The sequence below is a fragment of the Onychostoma macrolepis genome, chromosome 01, assembly GCF_012432095.1.
Source record: "Onychostoma macrolepis isolate SWU-2019 chromosome 01, ASM1243209v1, whole genome shotgun sequence".
Classification (NCBI taxonomy): Eukaryota; Metazoa; Chordata; class Actinopteri; order Cypriniformes; family Cyprinidae; genus Onychostoma; species Onychostoma macrolepis.
Window position 1 is genome coordinate 6,628,380 of NC_081155.1, and position 18,742 is coordinate 6,647,121.

General features: G+C 37.6%; 1 protein-coding gene across 3 annotated transcripts in view; it reads right to left on the reverse strand.

Moving 5' to 3' along the window:
* Positions 1-18,742, reverse strand: part of LOC131541073 (sialoadhesin-like) — a 34,948-nt gene that overhangs the window by 3,264 nt on the left and 12,942 nt on the right. For 2 of the 3 annotated variants that reach the window (XM_058776766.1, XM_058776615.1), the window contains exon 1: positions 12,058-12,080. The exons of the other annotated variant lie outside the window; for it this stretch is intronic. In XM_058776766.1, coding sequence (XP_058632749.1) covers positions 12,058-12,076 — 19 coding nt within the window. In that variant the 5' untranslated portion in view covers positions 12,077-12,080. Of the gene's footprint in view, positions 1-12,057; positions 12,081-18,742 lie in introns of those variants that run through there. 3 annotated transcript variants of the gene reach the window in all.

Sequence of the window (18,742 nt, forward strand, 5' to 3'; positions counted from 1 at the left end):
TCGTCAAACGTTCTTTCAACTTATTTTTTATTTAAAATTCAACATTCTAGGAACGTTGATTTGTAACATTCCAGGAACATGAAAATATCCAGTTTCCTTAATGTTAGTAGAATGTTATTTAAAGGTTAGTATGATGTTCCTGAAACATTCTCTCAATCATTTAAACACCTGCTGTGAACAAGCACTGAAAGAAAGAGAAATAAGAACACAAACTACAACTTTCTTCAGACACAGCCTTAGATGAACTGAAGATAAAAGACATTAAATCTCTCAAGATCTGATTAAACAACTCCACAAACAGCATTACCAGCTTCAGTTATTACCAGACGAGGGACTTTCAAGTCACAAGCAAGTCTTCAAGTCATATACCAAGTTCTCAAAGAGTTAAAGTTAATGAGATAATTAAATGACTAATTAAATGATGATTGAGCATTAGTGATGAACACCTGCTGTTAACAATCAACATCACTGAAGAAAATAGAAACGCAAGGACCATTTCTCAAACGGAAGGCTGCATCCTCCGGAGGTCGCATTTGCAGGCTGCATACGTCATCAAGCCTGGTTTATTTCATTTAACTGAGCATTACATTCGCGAATCATAAGCATATTACAACAATTTACGCTTAACTAAGAATAATGGTCAAATTAATAACTGTTAGTATTAAGATCTTCTTCATGACATATGCAGCCTACAAATGCAACTTATGCTTTCTGCGTATAATTTTGTTGATTGTCACCATTGTTGAGATTCATATGCTAGTTCTTGATGTCTGTGTGCCTAAATAATACTGAAGTTTAAATATTTTTATACATTACATAGATTTAACATTTGCTCACTATAGCTATTACAGCAGTAATTTCATTGCATACTGTAGTTTCACAGGGTTAGTTATTCAAGACCTAAACATATAAATGAAATAGAAGTTATTTTGACTGTAATTATGCCAGCTCATGATGACTGTCTCACCATATAAAAAAAAAGCTAGTAGTGTTACGGGGCTGACGAGACGTGAGACATACGGATCCATATGCAGACTTTATTAGGCAGAGACGTGGTCGTACAGGCAGGGTCAAACAATGGCAGGTATAATATGGATCAGGCTATAATATGGATAGACAGGTATAATATGGACGAGACAAAGAGTAACCAGAGACAAGCGTGGGTCGACGATCAGCGTACAGAATCCAAAGGGGCGAGACAGGAGAGGTAATCCAAAACGTTAGCGATAGTCTAGGCAGGGGAAAACACGATTAAACAAAGGCAGGGCTAGGCAAGGCAAGACTAGGAAAACTAAGGGGGCTCTGTAGGGCAGCGATAATGCATGCAATACTCGGCAACGAGGGAGAGAATGTCCAGGGTTGAAATAGTGTGTGTGATCAGTGATGCTGTGTGATCAGGTGTGCATGTGATTAGTGCAATGAATGATTGGTGACAGCTGTGTGTGTGTGATTGGTGAGATGGCTGATGGGAAATGCAGTCCATGTGATGTGTGGTGTAAAAGTCCATGTGGTGAGCGGGTGACCTCTAGTGGTGAATGAACGGGAGTGCAGACCAGATTTGTGACAGAGCCCCCCCCCCCAAAGAGCGGCTTCCAGACGCTCCACACAGTCTATAATCAGGAGGGAGGTGGAGCGGAGGCGGAACAGGGGGAGGGATGGAGGGCCAGGTCCTTGTGGCAGCGGAGTGATCTGGGACCGAGGTAGAGCCGGAAGAGCAGGAAGCCAGCGCAGAGTGGACGAGACTGGATCCCACCAGGGCGGAGCAGGCGGGACTGGGGCCCACCAGGGCAGAGCAGGAGCCCACCAGGGCGGACCAGACGGGACTGAAGATCTCCATGGCGGTGCAGAAGACCACCAGAGCCAGACAGCAGATCACCACGGCGGCGCAGATGGAGCAGGAGCCCACCAGGGTAGCGCAGAAGACTACCAGAGCCAGATAGTGGACCACCACAGCGGAGCGGGTGGAACAGTTGGAGCAGAAGACCACCACGGTGGAGCAGATAGAGCAGGAGCCCACCACGACGGATCAGGAACCCACAGCAGAGCCTGGGACCTAGGGAGGACGGAGACACAAGGAGAAGACAGAACATGCACAGACACAAGGACTGGGGTAGGGAACACAGGAAGTTCATAGTTAGTTCTTGTAGCAGTGACAGGACAGAACAAGAGTTCTTTGACCGCCTCCATAGCTGTGACAGGACAGAACGAGAGTTCTTTGACGGCCTCCATAGCCGTGACAGGACAGAACGAGAGTTCTTTGACGACCTCCATAGCCGTGACAGGACAGAACGAGAGTTCATTGACGGCCTCCATAGCCGTGACAGGACAGAACGAGAGTTCTTTGACGGCCTCCATAGCCGTGACAGGACAGAACGAGAGTTCTTTGACGGCCTCCATAGCTGTGACAGGACAGAACGAGAGTTCATTGACTGATACCGCTGACACCTCTGGAGGTTCTGCGGCGGTTGCCGCCACCTCTGGAGGTTCTACAGTGGTAAACACAGGACACAGGGAGAGTTCAGTAATGGTCTCTTTGACCGTAACACAACAGGCTGAGAGTTCATTGCTGGGCGCTACCACCATACGAGGAGCTGAAGTGAGCACCGCTGCGTCAGAAGGTTCTGCAGCATGTACCGCCACCTCTGGAGAAACTGCAGAGAACTTCAGGGAACACAGCAGTGAGCGCCACTACCTCAGGAGGTTCTGCAGCATCAGCCGCCACCTCTAGAGACATCATAGTGGACGCCGCCACCTCTGGGAGTTCTGTGGTGGTGTATGCAGCCCAAACACACCAAAATGCGATCCCCATCAGGGGAAGCGTTTCAGACAGGGGAATCAGTTCAGGAACAGGAGGGTTAGAGTGAGTGAGTTTGGGGATACCAGCTGTGCGTGCAGACACCAGCGGTGAATCCCTCACACTGGATATCAGACTGGGAAAATGAAAGACTGACCTTGATGATCTGAGTGTGTCAGCCCGGACGTGACCCGACTCTGGAAGGTCAGCGGAGACGTGACGCTGTGACTCTGGAAGGTCAGCGGAGACGTGACGCTGTGACTCTGGACGAGCAATGGTGACGTGCTGCTGTGACTCTGGACGAGCAGCTGTGACGTGACTTGACTTTAGGAGATCAGCTGAGACGTGAAGTGACTCTGGACAAGCAGCTGTGTCATGCTGCTGTGACTCTGGACGAGCAGCTGTGACGTGACTTGACTTTAGGAGATCAGCTGAGACATGAAGTGACTCTGGATGAGCAGCTGTGTCGTGCTGCTATGACTCTGGACGAGCAGCTGTGACGTGACTTGACTTTAGGAGATCAGCTGAGACATGAAGTGACTCTGGATGAGCAGCTGTGTCGTGACTTGACTTTAGGAGATCAGCTGAGACGTGCTGTGACTCTGGACAAGCAGCTGTGTCATGCTGCTGTGACTCTGGACGAGCAGCTGTGACGTGACTTGACTTTAGGAGATCAGCTGAGACGTGAAGTGACTCTGGACAAGCAGCTGTGTCATGCTGCTGTGACTCTGGACGAGCAGCTGTGACGTGACTTGACTTTAGGAGATCAGCTGAGACATGAAGTGACTCTGGATGAGCAGCTGTGTCGTGACTTGACTTTAGGAGATCAGCTGAGACGTGCTGTGACTCTGGACGGACAGCTGTGACGTGCTGTGACTCTGGATGGACAGCTGAGAGGTGACTTGACCTTAGGGGGTCAGCTGAGACGTGAGTCGGTTGATAACGACCAACTGTGATTGGACTGGGCTCTTTAACAGCAACTGTAACTTGACTTAGCTTGTGAAGATCAGCTGTGACTTGGCCTGATTCATGACGATCAATGGTGACTTGACTTAGCTCATGAAGATCAGCTCTGACTTGGCTTGACTCATGAAGATTAGCTTTGACTTGGCTTGATTCTTGACGATCAACGGCGACTTGACTTAGCTTGTGAAGATCAGCTCTGACTTGGCTTGACTCATGAAGATTAGCTTTGACTTGGCTTGATTCGTGACGATCAACGGTGACTTGACTTAGCTTGTGAAGATCAGCTGTGACTTGGCTTGATTCGTGGTGATCAACGGTAACTTGACTTAGCTTATGAAGATCAGCTTTGACTTGGCTTGACTCATGAAGATCAGCTGTGTCTTGGCTTGATACATGAAGATCAGCTTTGACATGGCTTGACTCGTGAATGGCAGCAATGACATGAAGGGGTGAATTTGTGGCCGCCATTTTGTGAGTCTGCTCCAGTGTGGCTGCTATCCAACGAGAGAGTGCGGTGTCGCGTTCCTCCGCGACACCCACAGTGAAAGCTGAACCAACAGACCACAGAACATAATCCAAGAAATTACTCAATGATGAACGTGGACCGTCATGAATTACTTCTGTTCTTAAAGGCTGATTAAGGCCATCACAGAAAAAGTCTATCAACATGCTGTCTGGTAATTCCGAGCCATTCGCCAAAGCCAAATACTCCACAATGTAACCCTCAAGTGATCGGGTGCCCTGCTTGAGGGCTAGCAACAAGATCGCTGTGTCCATACCTGGCCATGATCCACTTGAACAGCCGCTGGATCCTTGTGTGGCCGAGTATTCTGTTACGGGGCTGACGAGACGTGAGACGTACGGATCCATATGCAGACTTTATTAGGCAGAGACGTGGTCGTACAGGCAGGGTCAAACAATGGCAAACAGGTATAATATGGACGAGACAAAGAGTAACCAGAGACAAGCGTGGGTCGACGATCAACGTACAGAATCCAAAGGGGCGAGACAGGAGAGGTAATCCAAAACGTTAGCGATAGCCTAGGCAGGGGAAAACACGATTAAACAAAGGCAGGGCTAGGCAAGGCAAGGCAAGACTAGGAAAACTAACGGAGCTCTGTAGGGCAGCGATAATGCATGCAATACTCGGCAACGAGAGAGAAAATGTCCAGGGTTTAAATAGTGTGTGTGATCAGTGATGCTATGTGATCAGGTGTGCATGTGATTAGTGCAATGAATGATTGGTGACAGCTGTGTGTGTGTGTGATTGGTGAGATGGCTGATGGGAAATGCAGTCCATGTGATGTGTGGTGTAAAAGTCCATGTGGTGAGCAGGTGACCTCTAGTGGTGAATGAACGGGAGTGCAGACCATATTCGTGACAAGTAGCTGCTCACTGTAGACCACTGATCTCTCTGCTTTAAAACACCACATGTATTGCTGCATAGAGAAATCTAACGCAGGAGGTCAAGGGTCGGGAGCCCAACTAAAGCAAACACTTATCTCCATGATGGTGGCATCATTTTAACCAACAAAACATCAACATCTGATCCTCTATATTTCTCAATAACAGCAGGTGTTCATCACTAATGCACAATTATCATTTAATTAGTTACTTAATTATCTCATTAACTTGAGATTTGACTTGAAGACTTGCCTGTGACTTGAAAGTTCCCCCTCTGATAGTTTATGTTCTTATGTCTATTTCTTTCAGTGCTTGTTCACAGCAGGTGTTTGAAGGATTTAAATAATGTTCAAGGAACATCATACTAACCTTTAACCCCTTAACTGTCACCCACAGTTTTGAACAGAGACATTATAGTGCACTATCCAAACTTAATTTTTTATAATTCATGAATGAAAATATTTTGTAACATGATTTTAATGTACCATTTACATGGTAATGCAATGTCTGATTTTAAAATGGGTTTCAAAGGATGAATTTTGAAATTTTAAGTTTTCTACTGATAAATAATTTCTTATGATTTCTAATTCGTGATAGAGAAAAAGGCAACTAAGAAGACTTTCTGTGACAAAGGTCAGAATTCATGTCATGATGTAGATTTTTTTCAGGTGCACTCTTGTCATAAACAGAGGTGTCAAATCCAGGGTCAGAAAGTAAAGTCCTGCCATGTGTTTATTCCACCCATGAACTCAGCAGCTGATTTCACCAGAGGAGGAACCAACTCATTCCTTTCAAGTCACAAGCAAGTTTCGAGTCAAATCCCAAGACCTCAATGAGTTGAGGTAATTAAGAGATAATTGAGAGACTAATTAAATGATGATTGTGCATTAGTGATGAACACCTGCTGTTACTGTGAATCACAGAGGATCAGATGTTGATGTTTTATTGGTTAAAATGATACCACCATCATGTAGATCAGTGTTTGCTTTAGTTGGGCTCTTGACCCTTGACTCCTGTGTTAGATCTCTCTGTAGCAATGCATGTGCTGTTGTAAAGCGGAGAGATCAGTGCTGTGCAGTGAGCAACTGTTAGTTGTTTTCATATGATGAGGTAATCATCAGGTGCTTACCTGTTTGCATCAATATACTGTGTGTATATATATATATACACATACAACATTTTCATTTTTTTAATTTATGTTCTGCTTTTGAATAAACAACTCTGTGAAACCACAGTGCGCAATGAATTTACTGCTGTAGCAGTTATAGAGAAAGAATTTTAAATCTAATGCATTTAAATATTTAAACTCCAGTCCTACTCAGACACACACAGACATCAAGAACCAGCGTATGAATCTCAACAATGGTGACAATCAACAAAATGCTTCATGCTGCAATGCATGCTGGGTAACACCACAGTATGAATAATTATTGTCACCACTGTTGAGGATCGTATGATAAGTGTTCATGTCTAAAAGCCTGAGCAATATAATTCTTAATTTTTCCAATATTTAATATTACGATGGCATTTGTTTAATAGTAAATTCCTGCAGTTCTGTAACAGCTGAACGTCAGTAAATAAACCAAAGAGAGACACCTTCATGATGTTCATTCAAGTGACATAAAAGCCAAAAGTGTAAGCTCATCTGCTTCCTCAAGCTTTTAATTCAGCAATGTGCAAATGTTTGTTGTGAAGCAATATTTCAATTGCTTAAAAGCAATCCATTCTCAGTTACTAAAAGGGTCAAGAGCCCAACTAAAGCAAACACTGATCTCCATGATGGTGGCATCATTTTAACCAATAAAACATCAACATCTGATCCTCTGTAATTCTCAATAACAGCAGGTGTTCATCACTAATGCACAATCAACATTTAATTAGTCTCTCAATTATCTCTTAATTACCTCAACTCGTTGAGGTCTTGGGATTTGACTCGAAACTTGCTTGTGACTTGAAAGGAATGAGTTGGTTCCTCCTCTGGTGAAATCAGCTGCTGAGTTCATGGGTGGAATAAACACATGGCAGGACTTTTACTTTCTGACCCTGGATTTGACACCTCTGGTCATAAATTAATCTATTACTTTTCCTACATAATTTTTAACAGAAAAGTGGTAAAATACCTATTTAGGAGTCTTAGACCTTTCCAACGATATATAGTTTGTCATGATTAGATTAGGATTTAATTGTAAAATAGTGAAGTAAAGGTAGGCGTCCCACAGGGTGGACGGTGACAGTTAAGGGGTTAAATAACATTCTATTTAAAGGAACTGGATTTTTTTATGTTCTTGGAATGTTACAAATCAATGTTCCTAGAATGCTGAATTTTAAATCAAAATTAAGTTGAAAGAATATTTGAGGAACATGATACCTTTTAAAAATGTTCCTCTAACGTCAAGAAAAGTTGACAATATTTGGAGAACTTTCTGTAACAAAATTCTGTTAGCTGGGTATATACCTGCCTTATACACAGTAAATGCACACACAATGGTGTTAGCTTTCACTGTTATGCTGATGATACTCAGCTATATTTCTTCGCAACCTGATGAAACTTACCAATTCTACCTGGTCTCATGGCATTTGATGATTTTTGACATGTACATAAATAAGTACATATCACTGCAGTTTCCAAAATAAATGAACACTTTCACACACAGTAAAACCTCCAGTGTTAAATCAACACTCCCAGTGTATATATAATCCACACTCAGAGTGTTAAAAAAGTAACACTGAAACAGTGTTAAAGTTAATGAGATAATTAGTTTAGTAATTGAGTGATGATTGAGCATTAGTGAAGAACACCTGCTGTTAACAAACTGAACCGTTGAAAGAAAGAGAAAGAAGAACAGAAAAAAAAAGAGACGAGATGAGCAGAAAAACAAGAACTACTACTGACTTCAGCCACAGCCTTAGATGAAATCAACACAAGATAAAAGAAGACATTAAATCTCTCAAGATCTCAGCAGAGGATTATTAAACAACTCCATAAACAGCATCACCAGCTTCACACGTTACTAACCAGATTGACTTTAGATGTTGATGCTTTAGTTTTGTTTAAATTACCATTTTCGAGGTCAGTGTTTGCTTTAGTTGGGCTCTTGACCCTTGACTTAAAACATTACAATTTCTTTGGCTGCTATAACTGCATGTTTGTTTAGACTTGTTAGTTATGGCATTCAGGTGTTGATGGTTAGACTTCTATAAAGAAATTACCAACATTTAGTGATTTCTGTAACTGACTTCATTCAGAGCATGTCATTGATTGATTACTTTTTTTTATTTTGATCGCATAAAATATAAAGCTTCATCCATCAGTTTTAAGATTAATTTGAAAAACTTTTAAAGTAAATCAGCACTAAAAAGTCCAAACTGCATTATCATACAGGCATCAAGACTCAGCGTATGAATCTCAACAATGGTGACAATCAACAAATTCAGATAAAAAGATCATCTGTGAACATCACAAAACACGCTACTAAAAGTCACAACAAAATAGCAAAACAAAAGGAAATAGTAAGAATAAAAGAAAATACTAAGACAGCTGCATAATTTATTCATGTCGCATTGCATGCTGGGAGCCATGGATGAGTTTTGATTGGTGCTCCCAGAATGCACTGCAACATGGAGCTTTATGTTGATTGTCACCATTGTTGAGATTCATATGCTGATTCTTGAAGTCTGTTTGATGAAGAAAAGTAAACTTCCAGTGCAGAATAAGTTTCAAGTCTTTTAGATTAATATTAAAACTGTCAGGTCTTAAACTACACAATCTCAAAATTAATTAATAAATCTACCAGTGACTATACTCTGAGTAAAACCAGTTATTCTAGCCACTATACACTGATTATGTCTTTAGTAACATAACCAACTCCTGATCACACTTTCGCTTGGCTTTTTTTCTTTTCGCCATAACTATCATGTCTAAACAAACACGCAGTTACAGCAGCCAAAGTAATTGTAAAGTTTTAAGTCAAGGGTCAAGAGCCCAACTAAAGCAAACACTGACCTCGATAATGGTAATTCAAACAAAACTAAAACATCAACATCTAAAGTCAATCTAGTTAGTAACGTGTGACGCTGGTGATGCTGTTTATGGAGTTGTTTAATCATCCTCTGCTGAGATCTTGAGAGATTTAATTGCTTTCATCTTGTGTTGATTTCATCTGAGGCTGTGGCTGAAGTCAGTTGTAGTTCTTGTATTTCTGCTCGTCTTGTCTCTTTTTCTCTTTCTTTCAGTGATTCAGTTTGTTAACAGCAGGTGTTCTTCATTAATGCTCATTGCTCAATCATCACTCAATTACTACACTAATTATCTCATTAACTTTAACACTGACTCAGTGTTTCTTTTTTAACACTCTGAGTGTGGATTATATATACACTGGGAGTGTTGATTTAACACTGGAGGTTTTACTGTGCACAAATTTAGAGAGTTGCGATTAATAAAGCGTAATTTTCGCACAATTACTTGAAGAATATCATGCTATGACTTCAAAACAATATTAATATGCTGGGAGATTTGAAAACTGATCTTTTGACTTACATGAATAGCTTCATATCTATGGGTTTTCATACACAGTAAAACCTCCAGTGTTAAATCAACACTCCCAGTGTATATATAATCCACACTCAGAGTGTTAAAAAAGTAACACTGAAGCATTGTTAAAGTTAATGAGATAATTAGTGTAGTAATTGAGTGATGATTGAGCATTAATGAAGAACACCTGCTGTTAACAAACTGAATCACTGAAAGAAAGAGAAAGAAGAACAGAAAAAAAGAGACGAGACGAGCAGAAATACAAGAACTACAACTGGCCACAGCCTTAGATGAAATCAACACAAGATAAAAGAAGACATTAAATCTCTCAAGATCTCGGCTGAGAATAATTAAACAACTCCACAAACAGCATCACCAGCTTCACACGTTACTAACCAGACTGACTTTAGATGTTGATGTTTTAGTTTTGTTTGAATTACCATTATCGAGGTCAGTGTTTGCTTTAGTTGGGCTCTTGTCCCTGGACTTAAAACTTTACAGTTACTTTGGCTGCCATAACTGCGTGTTTGTTTAAACATGTTAGTTAGGGCGAAATTAAAAAAAGCCAAGAGAAAATGTGATCATGAGTTAGTTAGCTTGAGTAATTGAATTAATTTGGAGTATAGTCATTGTTAAATTTATTAGTTAATTTTGTTTTTGAGATTATATACACAGACAAGTTTAATCTGAAAGACTTTTGAAACTTGTGTATTAAAGGTGTACTTTTCTTCATCAAACAGACTTCAAGAATTTAGCATATGAATCTCAACGATGGTGACAATCAACATAAAGCTCCATTTCGCAGTGCATTCTGGGAGCACCAATCAAAACTAATCCATGACTCCCAGCATGCAATGCGACATGAATAAATTATGCAGCTGTCTTACCATTTCCTTTTGTTTTGCTATTTTGTTGTGACTTTTAGTAGCGTGTTTTGTAATGTTCACAGAGGATCTGTTTATCTGAATATGTTGATTGTCACCATTGTTGAGATTCATACGCTGAGTCTTGATGTCTGTATGATAATACAGTTTTAACTTTTTTTGTGCCGATTTACTTTTAAAAGCCTTTCAGATTAATCTTAAAACTGATGGATCGAGCTTTATATCTTACATGAATAAAACAAAAAAAATTAATTGATCAATGGCAATGCTCTGAGTGAAATCAGTTTTGGAAAGTGCTGGTGATTTCTTTATAGAAGTCTAACCATCAGTACCCGAACGCCATAACTAACACGTCTAAACAAACACGCAGTTATGGCAGCCAATGGAATTGTAATATTTTAAGTCAAGGGTCAAGAGCCCAACTTAAGCAAACACTGACCTCGATAATGGTAATTCAAACAAAACTAAAACATCAACATCTAAAGTCAGTCTGGTTAGTAACGTGTGAAGCTGGTGATGCTGTTTGTGGAGTTGTTTAATCATCCTCTGCTGAGATTTTGAGAGATTTAATGTCTTCTTTTATCTTGTGTTGATTTCATCTAAGGCCGTGGCTGAAGTCAGTTGTAGTTCTTGTATTTCTGCTCGTCTTGTCTCTTTTTTTCTCTTTCTTTCAGTGATTCAGTTTGTTAACAGCAGGTGTTCTTCATTAATGCTCAATCATCACTCAATTACTAAACTAATAATCTCATTAACTTTAACACTGCTTCAGTGTTACTTTTTTAACACTCTGAGTGTGGATTATATATACACTGGGAGTGTTGATTTAACACTGGAGGTTTTACTGTGTAGATGATAAGTTTGTTCGGTAGCTCACGGAGTACAGAGACAGACTTAGGAGACGAGAAGCACCGGTTTGAATCCCATGTAACTACGGTTCCACTAAGCTTAAAGCGTACGCACAAAGATGCGTACTGTGATTCATAAAATGAACATACAGAAAATGCACGTACGAGTCTCTTTCAGACGTGAAATCTATGAATTGCAAATGATCTTGAACTTGCACGCACATTAATGGTTTCAGCTCTCTGCTTGTAAACGACTCCTAATTAATGTCATTAACATGTAAAAGATCGCCAGTCATCATCCAAATTCTTTAATTTAGAACTAATTTAATTTAGAACTAATTTTAATTTAGAATTTCCAAAAACCTGCAGTACTCCGACAAGAAAAAGTGCATATGTCTGCTCAGACACTGACGTGACGCTAAGCACTTTTCCATGTCAAAGGCAGTTTTTACAAATATGAGCGCTGGCGTGGATTTAAGCATACACACACTCTAAGATCAAACCTGAGCGTACACATGCTTTTTACATGAGGCCTCAGGAGTGGAGAAGAAGCCTGGTATGGCATCAACATCCAAAACACAATATATTTGAGGATAATCAGTCTACAGAATGATTATAAAATCATATTCTTACCCGTTTCACCAAAGCTCATGACCAGTGACAGCACTACAAATGATCGGAAAGAAACCAGTAATGGGGTTTTTATGTGGTCAACACCTTATATTTTAGCAGGAGGATATGATACTTCACAACATACAGCAGAAGTGTCCTCAGAGATGAGTCAGTCATCAGAAATTAAGTCAAGAAGTAAAACTTCAACTGAAAAAAAAACAAAACAAAAAAAAAACATTGATTTTGCATTTGATATACTTTGGCTAATTAATAGCAATTTATAAATAAATAAATAAATGTGTTATATTGTTTATTTATGTAACAGTTGCTTCTTTTGAAATGTTCTCATCTTTTGAGATATTCTAAGCTTTTTATTCTTACTCTGGCCTTGTATCACTTCTCTATTGTCACTGGTTATCTTGTGAAACTCTAAATATGGCTATAAATACAGTTTCCTCTGTAGTGAAGGAGGTGACAAAACAAGACGTGCCCAAACTCACTGCAGCATTTCTCTAGTGTTGCTTATTGTGTGATCATGTGACCCCAATTAGAGACAGACAGACGAGTGCTGACCTCACAGACCTGTTGTTCTGGTATCTGTAGTTAAGGCAGAGGTTTCTATGTTACAACACCACAGCTGTCTTTTATGACATGATATCAGAAAGTACAGTTGGAGATGCTACAAATTACAGTATTTACAAATATCATATATGCATTTAAGCAAAACGAATATGCATTTTAAAGCAATGACAAATTGATCATTTTGTATAATCATCCAGAGTTGATGTTCTGGAGTCCTTGAAGGGGTAGGTGTCATCTATTCAAAGGTGGTGGATCATGTGAAGTATTCATAAGAGGATACAAGCTAGAGTTGGCATGATCTCTAGTTAACTTAAGAAACTAACATTTGAAATTGACATTTGTAACAACTGTTTTATTTATTTTTTCTTTCATTTATGCAGTTGATTCATTACTCAAAAGATGATATTATATGCTGTAATTATATTTTATGTACCTTAATATTCTTACACTCATTTTCACTGATTGCTTGGTGTTATTTACATTTCAAAATAGTTTATTAATCTTTTCTAAAAAAACAGACACAATAGTAACAGGATGCTTAAAAAAAGTGTGAATAATGCTGCCTTCATGTGCTATCAGAAATGTCCTATTTCCCACTTATGAAGTCATGATTACAAGCATGTTGTATTCAAGTGCTTTAATGTCAGAAAGAATACAGTGTAGCATCCTATTGGTTGACAATCATATAAACATTCTATAAACGCTATACATGCAGTTTGCTGACAATTCTGGAATTTCGGTCAAATACATGCTTATTTTATTGCTTATGAAACATAAAAGGCAAGTTTATTTATATAGCACATTTCATACACAGTGGTAATACAAAGTGCTTTACATAAAAGGAAGTGAAATAGTCATTAAAAATATAAAAATTGATTTAAGAAGAATTTAAAACAGTTAATAATAGAAAACTATTATACAGTGCAATCAGTTCGGACGTAGCACAGTGCTCATTCAACAAATGCACAGCTAAACAGATTAGTTTTGAGTCTTTTAAATGTGGCTAATGTTTTCACATATCTCTTCTGGAAGCTGGTTCTAACTTTCTGTGGCATAATAGCTAAGCGGATTTTGTTTTGTTTGAACCCTTAGTATTTCTAACTGACTCAATACTAGATTTGTCATATTTATATTCAGTGCATATCTTTTATGTACACTGTAAAAGCAAGTTGTAACTCAAAGTTTGAGTAACATTGAAAAACTGACAAGTTAGGTTAACTCAAACCGTTGAGGAAACTTATTGTCTTAAAATATTTCAGTTTTTAAAACTAATAGTTATGAGTACTCTGAACTTATTTCAGTTGAGTTCATTAAATAAGATATATGCCCAACAAGTCACAGTAACTCAAGTTTAATTAAAATGCTTAAAAACATGATAACTCAAACCATTTGATGAAACTAATTGTCTTAAAACTTTTAAGTTTTAAATCTAACAATTATGAGTGTCTGAACTTAACAGTTGAGTTCACTAAAATAAGATATACATTGCAGTTAAGTAATTAATGATTTTGTGCTGATTGAGCATTAGTGATGAACACCTGCTGTTAACAAACAGAATCACTGACAAGAGAAACACAAGAACAACAACTGACTTTAGACACATGCTTAAATGAAATCAACTGAAATAAAATACTTAAATATCTCAAAATCTGATTAAACAACCCCACAAACAGCATCACCAGTTCATTTATTAATAACCAGAATGACTTTATTTCTGTCAGACATCTACAGAAGATCTTATTGAGAATTAACTAAGGTTTAGATGTTGATTTATTGTTTCAATCAGTAACCATGTTAGAGATCAGTGTCTGCTTTAGTTGGGCTCTTGACCCTTGACTTCTGTGTTAGTATTTTGTTTTCTCTGCTGTTGTAACCATGTGTTCTTGAACATGTTTGTTCTCAAAGCAGAAAATGATCAAGTTGGTTGTTATATATTTATAATGACAATCATCTATTAGTGATGATCTCATAGAGATGAACATAGACTCATTGTGTCTAATTTGTTGAATGAACAGATTATAGTGCATTCTAAACAGGTTCAGTGACAGTCAGTCAATGAAAGGACTTTCTAAACAGTTTGTCCAAAAAGTTTAATCTATGGTGAAATTAGACTCACACATACATCAACAATCAGCAGGAACCTCAACAATGGTGACCATTAAAAAAATAATATGTGCAATGCATGCTGCCATGGATGAGTTTTGTACTATCTGGTACAGCATGCATTAAAATAATTTTTTAATGTCTTTCATTATGTGATTGTTAACATTCAATTATTGTTTATTTAGGTGGTTTTCAAACAACATATATTTTGACATGTTGATTATAATATTGAAAAAACAATTTCTAAAATGGAGACATTTTATTGACATAAAATATATATATATTTTTAAGTATAACTGTAAACAATGGTTTATGTTATCATGTAACTGTTGAACAAAATTGCTGTGTTATATATTGCTTGTCATTTGCTAATAAAAGTGTCTTAAATGATCACAACTCCTTGATGTCTTGCTTATAGTATTTCAGTTTTCTAGTGATATAAACATATGAGCTGTTAAAGTCTTAAAATGTAATTAAAATAAAACAAAAATGTAATCCAAAAAATGATCATGATGAAAACCATTCTATATGAACCATTTGGTAAAAAGAATGTTTATATAGAACTTTTATTAAATACATCTGATAGATTATTTTAATTCTATAGAACATTTTCTTAACAGTCATTGGTGATTTATAAATGAGTAAAAGTAATTTAAATTCATCTAAATGTAACTGGAAGCAGTGTAATGACCTGAGGACTGGTGTGATATGCTCAGATTTTCTGGTTCTAGTCAGAATTCAGCAGTTCTATGAGCTGCATGTCTAATGGTCATTCTTGTATTCTGTCTGTGTTTTCTATTCACATCTGGCTATTTAAAGGAATAGTTCACATGAAAATTTTATGTCATCAGATGTTTATGACTTTCTTTTTCAGATGAAAATATTTTTAATCTGTATAATGCAAGTTAAGTCAGAAATCACAAAGTGAACATTCTTTTAACTGTCACCCACAGTTTTGAACAGAGACATTATAGTGCACTATCCAAACTTAATTTTTATAATTCATGAATGAAAATATTTTGTAACATGATTTTAATGTACCATTTACATGGTAATGCAATGTCTGATTTTAAAATGGGTTTCAAAGGATGAATTTTGAAATTTTAAGTTTTCTACTGATAAATAATTTCTTATGATTTCTAATTCGTGATAGAAAAAGGCAACTAAGAAGACTTTCTGTGACAAAGGTCAATTCATGTCATGATGTAGATTTTTTCAGGTGCACTCTTGTCATAAACAGGTGTCAAATCCAGGGTCAGAAAGTAAAGTCCTGCCATGTGTTTATTCCACCCATGAACTCAGCAGCTGATTTCACCAGAGGAGGAACCAACTCATTCCTTTCAAGTCACAAGCAAGTTTGAGTCAAATCCCAAGACCTCAATGAGTTGAGGTAATTAAGAGATAATTGAGACTAATTACATTTACATTTACATTTGTCATGAAATGCTTATGGCGATACAATTGAACATGAGCGATTGTCTTGAAGACAATGAATGCCAGCAACATAAGTCTCAGGCATTGTTAAATAAATTTTGAGCTAGCAAGAGAAAGTAAGAAGATTTTTTATTTTTTTTTATGTGGGTTGAATCTATGTCAAAGAGATGAGTTTTCAGCTGTTGCTTGAAGATTACATCCAGTATGAATATTAATCATTTAAGAATGGTTAAATGTTCTAATGATTTTGATCTTTGTGATGGTACAGTGTCACTAACAGATCTCAGACTTCTGATATAATTCTTAATAATGCATGTTATGCTGAGCCTAATGGTTATTTGAGCAAACATCAGTGTCTTGAACAGCTGACAATTGTATATTAATGAGATAAAGAGATGTAACATGCTCTTTTTTCTTGAAGACCAGTGTGATTCTGAATCATTTGTAGAGGTTTGACTGTGTTTGATAAGTCAGCTGAAGAAAATTCAGTAATAATAAAATGACATACAGAAGTTTATGCAACATGCTCACAGAACTGATCTTTTCATCAAAACCTGCAAGATAACAGTCTTGCATGGTCTTTGAATCAGCTGGTCATCAAGATTTTAGATTACCAAGTTGATTGTGATGAACCTTGGATCTGATGTCATGCTGTAGAGTTCCAGGAAAGACAAAAGCTCAGTCTTTCATCTATGATGTTCTTTCATCATGCATTCTGCCACACCTGAGATCCTTACCTTGATCATCTGGTTGAAAAGAGAGATAGAGCTGTTGTCATCAGCATAGCAGTGGTAAAATCCATGCTGATCAGTGATGTAGTAAAAGAAGTCAACATCTGAACCCCAGTGACCAGTGTATGTTTTTCAATACTGAAAGATTACCAGTTAATTCAAACCAGCTGAATTCAGCATCAGTGATGAGAAATATATCTGATGATTGACTTCAACCCAATAGATCCAGCAGAATGAACTGATGATTTAATGGCTTTTTGCAATTTTTGACCAGAATCAGTCTCAGTTGAATGGCCATCTGACCTGACTGTTTAGCGTCAGTTTGTTCTGTGAAAAACAATGAGACCTGGTTGACAACATTCAATGTTTTAGATAATAAATGGAAGAGAGACAGGTCTATAGTTTTCATAAGAAAGTGTTTAATGTATTTTTTGAGTGTTTCACCTGCTTGAATGTAAAGATGCCTGTGAGGATTTGTTATGATGTGAGTGTGAAATCATAAAGATTGCTTTCAGAATGCATTTCAGAGGACATGTTGTATTTTAAAGAAGTTTATCTTCAGCCTATAACAGAAGGAGAAAATATTTAGCAGTAATTTGGTTTTCCTGTGTGCTTGACATCACTGATCGATCTAGTTTTGTCTGTAAAAAACAAAGTCATCAGCTGTAATAGAAGTGGTATTAAACAGAGGAGAGAATTAAATGTTCTGAATACGCATGTCTCTGTTGATCTTGTTAAATGTGAGATTTCAGTGTGGACATCAGCAGAAGATGAGAGCAGAGACACCTTCAGGTCAAATTTGTTTGATTTCCATTTTTCTCTGCCGTCTGAGTTTAGTCCGATGTTCACGAAACATCAGATAACCAGATTAGAAGTTCATTCTGACCTAAAGACAAACAAATCTGACAGAAGTTAAGGTAGAGCATAAAGTTTGTAGCTCGTTTTCAGAGATGAGAAATTATGAAAAGGATACTACAGAGGAAAGATAAGGAGAAAACCATTTCTCAAAAGTAACTTGTCAAGTTGTCACACATAGCAAATGTAGTGTAAATGTAATGAAGAAATGGTCCAGATATGTAGCTTGTACCAGAATGTTATCAACAGTACTCTTGTAAATTAAATCAAGTTGGTTACCTGATTTTGTGCTAGTAGTGGTAAATATTGAGATCAAATGAAGCTAGTACATGAAGTCTGTATATTGTCTTGAACAAAAATCACCAAATACTAAGTAATGCCATCCTACAAAGAGGACATCATTCTAGGAATTAAAATTTGTCACTGATTACCAATCTGTTTTAATGTTCAGTAATGGCAACATTCAAATGAGTTGTATCAAATAGATTTTTTTCAATTGTGTAACAGCACCATCACAACATTAAATAATAGTAAAACATTTCTGAACTCAATCAGGTCTCAGTCAAGCCCAAGATGCTAATGGATTTTTAAAGAAAACAAATGAATGCTTTGTTACATGACAATTCAGAGACCCACAGAAAGCCATGTAGTAGATGTAAATCTTTACATAGCAGTAAATACTTGGTCTCAATCTACAACAGTTTAGACATATGATAGAGGTAGAAAAGAGGACAAACAGAGTGAAAGGAAAAAAGATACTTAATTAGCTCTTATTTATTTCAATACAGGAAAAAGTCATGATCTTTACACTTGTTTCTCACAATTGAACAGTGCTGAGACAGTCTAGAGTAAAAAAAGCTGTTGCTTTTATCTTTTCCACAATCGACATGGCTTAAATCGAAACTAACACTTGCACTTAATAAATTTAAGCTAACAGTTATTATAACATCAGTGTGATCAAAAATATAAACCACACAAAAGCAGACTTTAGAAATAGGTGA